Below are 12,039 nucleotides of genomic sequence, written 5' to 3'. Positions count from 1 at the left end.
AAGGGAAGGAGAGACAAAAAAAAAGGGATTTAAGAGTCTGGAAGAGGTAATGAATAGAATTTGTTAATTCGCTGCCAGCATGCACCCTGGGCACTGCCATAGATCTCCCTGTGGGGCTCAGAGGGTAAGTCAGAGATGAGTCTGGCTTTAATGGGTCTATATCCATTGCTCAGTCCAGGTTTCCCAAACGGAGGTGTAAAGTTTCTTCCTATTTCCCAAACTACCCCCCATCACCTGAGTCTTTGGGCTTCCCTAAAGAAAGCAATAAAGGATCCTGCATCAGAGCAGCATAACCCTGAATGAATACTGTACCTTGAGGTGACTCTGGGAGAAAATCTCAAGAACCTCTGGGTGCAGCTGGTCGTGGTTTTTATGCAGAAACTTGTGAACCTGTGAAGCCAAACTCTGACTGATCAGAGTATAGATCATCACAGCCAGACACAAAAACTCCATCACTGTCAGATGCAGCCCAGCATGCTGCAAAAGTTCCCTTCAAGGACTCTTCTGACATATCCTATAATGACTCAGAATTAGCCCAGTGTAACTTGAGAACACCAGAGCTTTCCCTAAGAAGCACCCCGAAGCTCCCAACATACTGATGCCTTATTGCCTCCATCCCTAGTATACAGTGCTCACTGCTCAAGCTGCTCACAGACTGCTCCAGCCTGGTCCCAGGAGCTTACCTGGTAGGTGACAGGACCTGCATAGTGCTGCACGGTGAAGACTGGTGAAGGCAGTTTGGGCTTGCCATACCAAGGGCTGTTTCCATGATGGTAATGGCACTTCTGGAGGAAGGTGTGGTCAGTAGCCTGTGCAGGAGATAGACACACGCCTCACAGTGTTTTAGCCTATTCTCAGATTGTAGAGCCATTGTTAAACTGGGATTAAGGTTGTAAATACATATCAGTACCTTAAAGGGAACCAGACACACCTTACACTGTATGTGTGACCCACTGTTCAGTTGTGTTATACTCTCTACCTCCTCCCCAACTGCTAGTGTATTTTTCACAGAGGGGGGTAAGAGTCTACTACAGCTACCAGCTATTAGAGTCATTCTTTTAGTTTAAGAGGTAGAAGTGAAATAGCTCTAGCTTTTCCCAACTGTCTTATCTCACAAATGTCTACTCTACTACCATATCTTCCCCCCGACTCCCACCCCTGGCAAAATAAAAGGTAAACACAATTCACTTTAGCAGAACAGGAGCCCTGAGAAATTTCAGTAAAACTGGAGATGAATGAAGAGTGGGCATCAAAATCAGGATTCACTAGTCCTGAGTGACCTTTCTCCAAAGCCCACTGAGCTACTCTCCACTTCACTTGCTGTGCCAAGCATGTTTGAAAGCCATGATGCGTTCTTAACCTGAGCCAATGAAGTCTGGTCATCCAGGATGCGTAAAATGCCATGGGGCTTTGCAGCAATCAGATCCAGGCATGAATCATTGTGCATCTTGGAAATGGGAATCCAGACTAGCTCCTCTTGGGTGTATTCCTCCTACGGATCAGAGGTCATCCGGCCAGCCCCGCACACAAGCCATGAAAATGAGATGAAATCAGGGAGTTAGCAGAGAGATCCAATTGTTAATCAGTACTGTTAGAAACTTGCACGGTAGCTCCCACATCTTAGCCCATGGGACCCTCTCCTAAGCCTGCTAATGTTCTTTCTAATCTGTGAGGAGAGAGCTACACTAGAGCAGGAAAACTGGGAGCATAAGAAATACTGAGTCTGGAAATTACACTGATTTCCTGTGTGAAGGCAAAGCAAAGTGAAACCCCTAAGCTGCCAGAACAGGCCTTAAAGTCACAGGTGTGATCAGGGTCTCAGATCCCAACTAAGTTGCTTATAAACCCTGTAAAACGGAGAAGTGCTCTAGCAGTCTCTCTCTCTCACACACACAATCTTACTGCAGAATTAGCACAGGGTCAGGAACAACATAACCTCAGAGACATACCCTCTGGTGGGAGCACATGCGTATTGGACGAGAGCACCACATCCAGTCAACCCCCTCCTTTCCTGCTAGGGAGCACCAGCCAGCTGAGACTGACTCGACTCGCTGCATGTGTGCCATTCCACACCTAACAGGGAAGGCTCTATTTTACCTCTTCCTGGGCAATGACTGTCTGGCTGAAGAAATGTTGCAGACGCTCATTTGCAAAGTTGATGCACAGTTGTTCCAAGCTGTTCACCCCCAGATCCTGCGGATGTGCGGGAAGACACATGCCTCACTCTTTTCTGTTGTTATTAATCATCATCGTTATCATGGTAATGCCGAAGGACCAACCCCAAGAATGGGGCCCCATTGTGCTAGGCACCGAACAAAGAGGACGAGGCAGTCCCTGAGCCAAAGAGCTGCCCTTCTGATAGATAAGACAGGCACAGGGTGAGGGAAGGGGTGAATGATGGGATGGCAGCAGACAGCATGTTAGTGCCATGATCTTGGGGGAGGGGAGTGCAGAAATTATTCAGAAAGGGATCAGCTAAACGGCAAGAAAAGTGAAGGGAGGGGGACACTGCAGGGAGTGGGGATGAGGGGGACAGGGCAGGCCAGAAGAGGGTCAGAGGGGCAGGTGTGGAGTAAAGTCAAGGTGAAGAGGTTGTGCCGCAGTCCCTCCTGGAGAGTGTGCAGAGCTGTACAGAACACGCAGTATCAGCCTCTGCTGACTTGAGCCCATAGTCCTGCCAGCCTGTTCTTGGCAAACCCTGGTAATTAGCTGGAGAAGTACAAATTGTCTCATTTCTGGATTGCCCTCCCGCTCAGCCAGAGGCGGGGGAGGATCTGGCCGGGGGGAGCTGCTTTATGTTCACAGGATAGACCGGACAGGAAGGGGCGGGGCAAGAGCAAAAGAGATCAGATGTTGTCCATGTGTACAGCCCTCTCTGGATATGGACAGCCAGGCACACGCACACACACACACACCCTTCCACAGTGCATGGATGAGCTACCTGCAAAAGAGTCCGAGTTCTCGGACAGACATAACTCCTACCCATGCTCAGATCTGCCTGTTCTCCACCCTCCGTGAGTCTGGGAAGCTCGGATGGGGAGCTCTTTGGGACAGAAACTGTCTTTTTATTTCATGCTTGTACAGCACCTGGTACAGTGGGGCTCCAGGAATTGATTAGGGCTTCGAAGTGTTACTTCAATACATTAGTAGTCTCACAAGACTTCCATTATAGGTCCTGCTTCCAGAGTCTGATCCGAAGCCCTGTGAATCAATGGGAGTCTTTCCATTGACTTCAGTGGCTGTTGGGCCCTTATGGCATGAGAGCAGGAAACAGGGATACGTGAAAAACAACAACAAATTAAAAAATAAAATAAAATAAAATAAAATAAAATAGTGTTAACCCAACAGAGTTTCAACTTCATCAGAGTGCCCAGGGGTGAACGGGCACTGTCAGGTTAAAAATCATATTCAACAAGAAACAAGTTTCTTACTTATGTTACTGGGAACAGCCAGTATTGAATTTTATTCTATTTTTAAATCAAGTGCATGTGTCATGTTGACTTTTGGTGTTTCTCTGGGCTTGGACAATGAAAGTGATCTGGCAAGTTTCATTCTCCAGCTCCCCTCCGCTAGCACAACATGGCAGGGTTGGGGCTGCTGGGGAAGAGTTAAATCCAACCTATTTTCATAGGAATTTATTTCTATTGTTTCTAGGTTCTGTAAGACCTTCTTTAACCAGAGCCTAAACACTGGGTTTAAATTAGTGTCTTGCTAACAGCCACACACAACTTTCTTGTCTTTCAACTACAACACTCTCTTTGGGGCCATGCTTTTGATCTATATTCAATACAGTTTATGTGTTGTAAAGTGCCAGGTACTGTCATGACTCGGTAGAAACCGGAACAGATGTGTAGTGTGGATTCAGTTCAAGTTTTGGATAGAGACCTGGGCTTGTTCTGATTTAATCCCAAGTCGCTTGGCCATCTGTACGCACATATGAGCGGGCACGCACAGTGCCAAGCTAGCCCTAGGCATTATTATTTTTATAGCACTGAAAGTATACACGGTGCTTTACAGACATTCCAAATACACAGGACCCCACATTTTAGGGGACACTGTCTTTCCTCACACCCAACACCTATGATCTCCCCTTCTAGATTAAGAAATGAACCAGAAGCTCAAACTGCCCTTTCAATAGCTCCAAGAACATATAATGTAACCAGAAAGTGACCTCAAACCCATATATGTCGACAATGCCCAGAGAGCTGTCCATTTCCCCGGGGGCTAGCCACTCATTGATCTTCACCAGAAGCCAGTCAAAGAGCAGGGAATACAGAGCCTTGGCAATGGCATCCCTTGGTGGGGGAGAAGAGCAAAGCAAGTTACCATCAAGACAACACATTTGGGCTTATCTCACCAAACAAAGACAAAGAGAGAAAAGCATTGGAAGTTACCTGGCATCAATGGCACTTTCTACAGACAAAGGGGTGAATATATGATCATAAGACGTCACCTGGATAGAAAGAGGCACTATTTGTTATAAAAGGCTGATGGGAAATGTTTTTGTCCGGAAACCTGTAAGTAATTGATTCAACCTAACAAAGCTCTTTGCCTGGGAAATTCCTTGGATAAAGCAAAGTGAAAGTTAGAATAGAACATTATTAATAGGTCCCTTCATGGTCTGGGAGTCAGCTGTCAGAGACAGCAAATCAGGCCGGAATCTCATGTGCACTATGGCACACTTACACGTCTAGCAATATAAAGGGGTCTTACAGTAGGTGTAGATGTAAAGCCCACTTCAAGGTCTTTTTACATGGCCAGAGTGACGGAAAGGGGCCTTAGTGTAAATAAGAATGAAACCAATCAAATCTCCTCTATGACCCACTGCAGGAGTCACTTTCCAGTAGATTGCTCTTGCTGTCAACTCCCAGAGTTTAAGCCCTCCAGGGCTGGTGCCAGGTAGGGCGACCAGGTGGCCCGATTTTATAGGACAGTCCTGATATTTGGGGCTCTCTCTTATATAGGCACCTACTACCCCCACCCGCTGTCCCTATTTTTCACATTTTCTATCTGGTTACCCTAGTGCCAGGACATTTTCATCGGAGGACCCACCCCTTCGGGAGCCTTCTCCCTCCAGCATACTGCCAGATCCCAAGTTCAATGCACTTCAGAGCCCCTGTAAGAGTTACTGCTTTGGTCAGGCTCTTGACTCAGTATATGTAGGGGATGGGGAGTGAAGGAATCTGTTGGTAAATCTCTTAAATTGGAAGGTTTGGATGCTGATGATAATTAAGAATTGGTTTGTGGATGCTAGCTCCTCCCAGATTTTAACTATAGGCACAAATATGAACTCCTTAATAAACAGGCCCGTTTTGCAGCATAATTTGGCCTGGCCAGGGGTGCAATCTGTTGCAACAGGAGCATATCACACTGCATCTCAATCCATGGCTACTGAAGACTGCATGCCATGGGAAAATATGAGCTGCTCGCCTCTGCAGTAGCGCAGGAGAAAGAAAATGCGCCCTTGCACAGTCTGTTCCTGGGAATGAGGAGCAGCAGCATGTTTGTGCTCAACTGGATAGGAGGCCTGGCTCTTCAGCTGTGACCTCCCTTGCATCACTCGGTAGGAGGCAACAGTAAAGCAGACGCCAGCAGACAGGCTGCTCAGATCCCTCTGCAGAAAGAGCACTGGGCTGGAGCACAAGCACTCCTTCTACACAATGCAACCTCAACACTGAAGTCCCTCAGGACGACGGGGAGCGGGCTGAAGGGGCCATGCGGTACTCACCGTGACTCGGTGAGTGACGGCGCTTTGGAGGAGATCTGCTGAGACATGCAGCAAATTGGCCACAATCCGGATTTCCGTGTCGCTGGGGATGGCTGCAAGGCCAAAGGATTCCTTCTAAATCATGGGGAAGAAGAATGCGTCCAAGCTTGTACTGGATACAGAGTCCCACACTTAAACAGCACATTTCTGCAGAGAATTGAACTCATCCCACTGCATAGGGGTGGGTCACACTGTAGTGGGCAAAATCTTGCCTTTGGCTTGTAGATCAGCTCTTCAGGCTCTAATTATCCTTTGGCAGCCCAGCCATCTGGGTTCTGCTCTCTGTTTCCCTGAGTATTTGCTGCAGTCTTGAAGGAGGGGGATGGGCTCTAGATGACCGTGTGCAACTGAGACTACTGTCCCAAGCCCCATCACACGAGGCTGCCAACCTGTTCGATATTAGTCACTGCCAAACTGGTGAGGTGTTAACATACCTCACAGGAGGTAAAACAGATGTTCCCCAGCTGCAGGATGGCAGCCAGCACTGCCCAGATGGAGGTCAGCTGATCATCTGAGAGGCCAATCACCTGCAGAGCTTGCACCAAGACCACAAAGTCCCGATCGTCTTGCTTCCCCGAGAGGTCGCATGCTCTGCCCTGAGAGAACAAACGAAAGCCTGTAGTTGGACCCACGGCCCTTTCACACCAGCCTCTTGCTCCAACATCACTGCCCAGCACTAGAGAGGGGTCCAAATTGTAAAGCTCAGATCTGGGTTTCAGAGCTCAGGGGGTTGGGTTGGGCCCATCGGGGGGATGGAAAGGAGCGAGCAGGGGACGGGGTCTTGGGGAAAAGGGGTGGCGAGAGGCAGGGCCTTGGTGGTGGCACAGGGGACAGCATCACAGTTCAGGCACCACTCCCCCCCCCCCCACACACACACTTTTAGGGCCCTTCCACCACTCCTGGCCTCAGGGTATTCAGACCTGGCATATTAGACTGGGCCTCTCTCCAGGTTGGAGCTCTCTCCCTCTCCTGACATGGCATATTCCACACTGGGGCAAACATGACATGAGGAAACATTGCTGCTGACAGGAATTTACCCTGATGTCAATTTCCACCACCCCTCAGCTACTGCTGCTGCAGACATTTGTATATGAGCAGCAGCCTTCTCCCTTCAGCCCAAATCCTTCTCCCACTAGAACCTGCCCTACAGTCATGGTGACCTACAATCTAACGCCACTAGAGGGAGCTCATAATCTGAATACATGTAGGAACGAGTGTGGGGAGAGGGAGAACCCAATTGGCTGCTTATACTAGGCTACACTTGGCCCCGGTTTGCATTGGGTTGGGTTGAGACCATCAGAAGGAGATCTCTTGTATTTGCCCAGTGTGGCCAGTCTCTTCTCTCTCAGGTTTTAAGCTCTTTGGGGCAGGTTCTCTCTTTATCTGCGTGTATTAGCTATCTGGGGTCATACGCCGGCACCCACCGCCCTATTCTCTGAATGGCACCATGCACACTGCAGGTGTTTCACAAACAAATTAATAAATCGCATGGAAATCAGATTGATGCCACCAATTCAGCCTAGGACACGCCAGCAGGCTGAGCCAGAGCAGAAGGACCAGCTGGGCTCCTAAAGGGGACATCTCCAATGGCCCTGCCTTGTCAGAAATATAGCAGGGGAAACTTTAACTAAAACTCATAAAATGCCAGATGACTGAGTGGTAAATAAGGGTTGTACAGGGATTCTCCAATGGGAAAGCTTCAGACCACAGGAGGTCTGAAGTTGAACTATTTTTCCTAGACCAGTCCTGGCAGCAACTTGAGGCTTCTCCAGATAAGAGTGGGTTAAATCACAGGTGATAGAATCATAAAACTGCAGGACTGGAAGGGACCTGAAGAAGTCAAGTCCAGCCCTCTGCGGTGAGGCAGGACCACATAAGCCTAGACCATCCCTGACAGGGGGCATCCAACCTGTTCTTAAAAACCGCCAGCGGTGGGGATGACAAAGGCAGAATGGAACTGGAAGGGGAGTTCAGCAGCCCCATATCAGCCAGGGTCACGACAAAGAGAGGGACCCTCGGTACAAAGGGGAGAATGGTCCCTCCCCTCAAACTCTAAGGCTCTGTCTACGCTTAAAATGCTGCAGCTGCACCACTGTAGTGCTGTTGTGTAGACACTTACTACAGCAATGGATGGTGTTCATCCATCATTGTAGTGAATTCACCTCTCTCACCTCTTTCCAACCACCTAGCGGTATCTACGCTGGGGCTTAGATTGACTTAACTATGTCACACATGGTGCAAACATTTTCACAGCCCTGAGCAATGTAGTTAGGTCAACCTAACTTCGTAGATTAGACCTGGCTTAAGGCACATAGGTTTGTCCTAGCCCATCAGACCACCGGTCTGGGCAACCAGCAGCACTCAACACCAGATACCTCAGAGCACAGAAAAAAGATACTGACGTTCATTGTGAGAGGCAGCATGGTCTCATAATGAGAGAACTGATCATGGTTCTATTCCCACCTCCACCACCAAATCTTACTGTGACCTTGTGCAAGTCCCTTCCTTGCTCTGTGGCTTAGTTTTCCCCTCTGCAAAAATGGCTCCAATAATACCTGCCTACCTTCACACAGTGCTTTGAGCCTCTGGGATGAGAGGTGTTGTAGAAGTGCTAAGCAAACATGCCCAGCAATCCTGCAGTGCTGCAAGGGGGTGGGGGGAGCTCCCAACTGACCCCCAACTCTGAACTTTGGTGGATCAAATAAAGAGAGAGAGAGACCAAGATCCAAACTATTCCTTGTTTTGAAAACCCAAAGTTTGACTGGAGAGGTTTTGCCCTTCTCCCCTAATCTCTTCCCACACTTCTCAACAGGCCTTACCATGTCAGTTCTCACTGGGACTTTCCAGGTACATCATTATCTGTAACTCAGGGGTTCTCAAACTTCATTGCACCGTGACCCCCTTCTGACAACAAAATTACTACATGACCCCAGAAGGGGGGCGGAGACCGAGCCCTGCTGCCTCGAGTGAGGAGGAGAGGGGGCTGCAGCCCAAGCCCCGCCACCCCGGATGGGGGTGGATTCGGGCTTCAGCTTCAGTCCTGGGTCCCAGCAAGTCTAATGCTGAGCCTGGCGACCCCATTAAAATGGGGTCCCAACCCACTTTGGGGTCCTAACCCACAGTGTGAGAACTGCTGCTAGCTAACTAAAATGTAGCACCATTCTGCTTGGTTTTCCCTTCCTGCGGGGGTTGCTAGGGAAAGGTCTAATAATGTTCAGTTCAAGGAGAGATCTTTTAACATGCTGTAATTGTCTAATGTGAAGCTATTGAGCATGTTGAGCCATTAATTGCCCTAGTCTCCTAGGAACAATCAAGTCATTAAGGGTACTTGTCCCATCCTTGCTAGGAGGAAAGCTGATACTAATCTAATTATGGGTGAGGCAAAGACTGAGTCCTCAAAATGGCAGAGCTGTGTAAGGGCTGGTCTACATACAGGGAAACTGGCCAGCATAGCTGTAGCAGAATAATTACTCCACTTCAGCTATGCCAGTGTAACTCCTCTGTGTGGATGTTCTGTTTATTCCAGAATAAAAGTGATTCTTTCAGAATAATTACTTTGTTATAGCTATGCTGGTCAATTTCCCCACGTAGACAAAGTCCTTAACCAACACTGCCTTTTATTGCTTCTAAATGTACTGCCATTCAGTTTCTTCAGGTGCTTTGTTTTATTCCACAAAGGGTAAAGAGAGGGTCCCTTGATCCAGCCCACATCACCCCAATCCTTTTTAGCCAACAGAAGATTGTGGGCCCAGCCAAAAGAAGGTTAACCTCACTGTAGAAAGCTGTTTTCCAGTGTTGCCAACTCTCATGATTTTGTTATGAGTCTCATGATCATTATTGTTTTCCTTAAAGCCCCAGCTCCTGTAGTCAATTGGATATGTGAGGATTTCAGCCTTCATTCTTAAAGAAAAAGTACATTTCTAGCCCTTGTGGCTGTGCAGAAAGCTTCAAAACATAACCCCAGTGCACCCTAAAGGCTCAAAAAGCAGAAGGCAAATTAAAAGAACACCAAAAATCTATTTTTACATAATTTCATGGTTTTTAGTGAGCCTGACTCATGGTTTTTGAACATTTGGGGTTGGAAATACTGGTTTTCTTAGATAGGTGGAGCCATAGGGCCTCGGTGTTTAGATGACCCATATAAAAACAAGAGTCCCAATAACATGGCTTTTTCCAAGAGGCAATGGAACCTGAATGATGGGAGAGGGAGGAGAAGTGACAGGGACCAAGCCTCTCCATCAAAAAGACACGTTCCTTGGGTCAAAAGCGAGGGGGGCCCAGACAGTGCAGATGGCAGCCAAGATCCAAAACGTAACCGTGTGCCACCTCTAGGAGGGGCAATCCAGGAAGGAAGCACAGAGCTCATCATCTTACCTGTTTCCTGTTGGGTCCCCAGCACCAGGCTGATCAGAGACTAAAGTACTGGTTCAACCATGTCTCTCCCTTGCCTGCTGGAGCAGCTCGCTCCACCCCCTCACTCACCTGATTCAGGTAAAAGTAAGTCTCTGCCTCGTGCAGGAAAAGCTTCTCTTTCTGCTCTGCAGGAAGCCCTGCCACCAGCTCATAAAACACATGGTAGCTCCTCTCGCCACGGGCCTGAAAGGAGATCACTCACACTGTGGGCCAAACGTCTCGCTCCACCACCCCATCGCATCTCAGAGCTACGGGAAGTCAAAACTTCATCAGACAAATCCCCTGAAGTACGGAACCCATGCAAACCTCTGGGCTCTGCAAAGCCAGGCTGCAGACTGCAAAAGAACAGGCTTGCTTTGAAGTTTCCATCCAGTGCCTCCTGTAACTAGGACAGAAACAAACAACCCCCTTCACAGGGCTCCCACTGCTGGTCCTTGCATACCCAAGCAGAGCAGGGGGAGAGAAAAATTAATGGAACTTTTAATAAACTTTAAGAAGTATAGTTCAAGCTGCTGGGGATAGAGGGAGCTCTTACTTAACCATACTGGGTTCTCCTATCCCTACTGCAAATCTGAGCCAAATAATGCCTGTTAACTTCAGTAGGCCAGATTTTCTGTTGGTATAAATCAATGTGATTTCATGGACATCAGTGGAGCTACCCGGTTGTACACCAGCTGTATACGGTTGCCAACCCTCCAGGATTGGCCTGGAGTCTCCAGGAATTAAAGATTAATATTTAATTAAAGATTATGTCATGTGATTAAATCTCCAGGAATACGTCCAACGAAAACTGGCAACCCTGCATGTGAACCTGGCCCAAAGGGCTTAGACTGATGTTAAGTTAGGGCACATTTTGTCCTTGTATCTTCGTCTAAGGAAAAATATACCTAAGTGGAGGATTTGTTACTAATCATCCATTTCTCCTGGGAAAGAAAAAACAGTGGGGGAAAAGCTTTCCAAAGAATGATAGAAACACTTTTACCAGCTTCTAGACATCTTTCTGGAGCTACTCTTGTTCCCAGATCAGTCTCCAAAGCAGTTTAACTCAACACTCACGCATGCCAGAACATTACTTGCAACAAATGTTATGCTGCCCAGTAGGAACACAGCAGTTTACATGGACTTTAGCTGAGCCTGGCCAACACGCCAGAGATTGAACTGGGGACTTGAAGATCTAAAAACATGACCTGCTACAGCTTGAGCTCGAGAGCCACGACTCTGCAAGCTGGATGCAGTAACAACTCTCATCCTCTGGGGAGTGACACGGGGGGGTACTGTAACACACACCTCATACATACTAGATTGCAAACCCTTTCAGTTAATACTAGGGCTGTCGATTAATCGCAGTTAGCTCATGCGATTAACTCAAAACAATTAATCGTGATTAAAAAAAATTAATTGTGATTAATCGCAGTTTTAATCACACAGTTAAACAATAGAATACCAACTGAAATGTATTACATATTTTGGATGTTTTCTACATTTTCATATATATTGTATTCTGTGCTGTAATTGAAATCAAAGTGTATGTTATTTTTTATTATAAATATTTGCACTGTAAAAATGATAAAGAAATAGTATTTTTCAATTCACCTTATACAAGTACTGTAGTGAAATCTCTGTCATGAAAGTGCAAATTACAAATGTAGATTTTTTTTGTTACATAACTGCTCTCAAAAACAAAGCAATGTAAAACTTCAGAGCTACAAGGCCACTCAGTCCTACTTCTTGTTCAGCCAATCGCTAAGATAAACAAGTTTGTTTACATTTACAGGAGATAACGTTACCCTCTTCTTATTTACAATGTCACCAGAAAGTGAGAACAGGCATTTGCATTGCACATTTGTAGCTGGCATGCA

The 12,039-nt window shown here is 47.2% G+C and overlaps 1 protein-coding gene across 1 annotated transcript in view; it reads right to left on the bottom strand.

Moving 5' to 3' along the window:
- The window catches only part of MYO15B (myosin XVB), a gene marked incomplete at its 5' end in the record, with an annotated part of 79,978 nt that overhangs the window by 50,946 nt on the left and 16,993 nt on the right, over positions 1 to 12,039 (bottom strand). Inside the window, 9 exons of the mRNA XM_084646555.1 lie at positions 313 to 390; positions 684 to 809; positions 1,361 to 1,492; positions 2,098 to 2,193; positions 4,172 to 4,295; positions 4,395 to 4,453; positions 5,729 to 5,842; positions 6,202 to 6,363; positions 10,250 to 10,363. Of these exons, the coding sequence (XP_084502681.1) occupies positions 313 to 390; positions 684 to 809; positions 1,361 to 1,492; positions 2,098 to 2,193; positions 4,172 to 4,295; positions 4,395 to 4,453; positions 5,729 to 5,842; positions 6,202 to 6,363; positions 10,250 to 10,363 (1,005 nt within the window). The remainder of the gene's footprint in view (positions 1 to 312; positions 391 to 683; positions 810 to 1,360; positions 1,493 to 2,097; positions 2,194 to 4,171; positions 4,296 to 4,394; positions 4,454 to 5,728; positions 5,843 to 6,201; positions 6,364 to 10,249; positions 10,364 to 12,039) is intronic.

The sequence above is a fragment of the Lepidochelys olivacea genome (assembly GCF_965140295.1).
Source record: "Lepidochelys olivacea isolate rLepOli2 genome assembly, chromosome: 14".
Taxonomy (NCBI): Eukaryota; Metazoa; Chordata; order Testudines; family Cheloniidae; genus Lepidochelys; species Lepidochelys olivacea.
The sequence above is the reverse complement of the archived record's forward strand: the minus strand, read 5'-3'. Positions and strand labels throughout refer to the sequence as shown.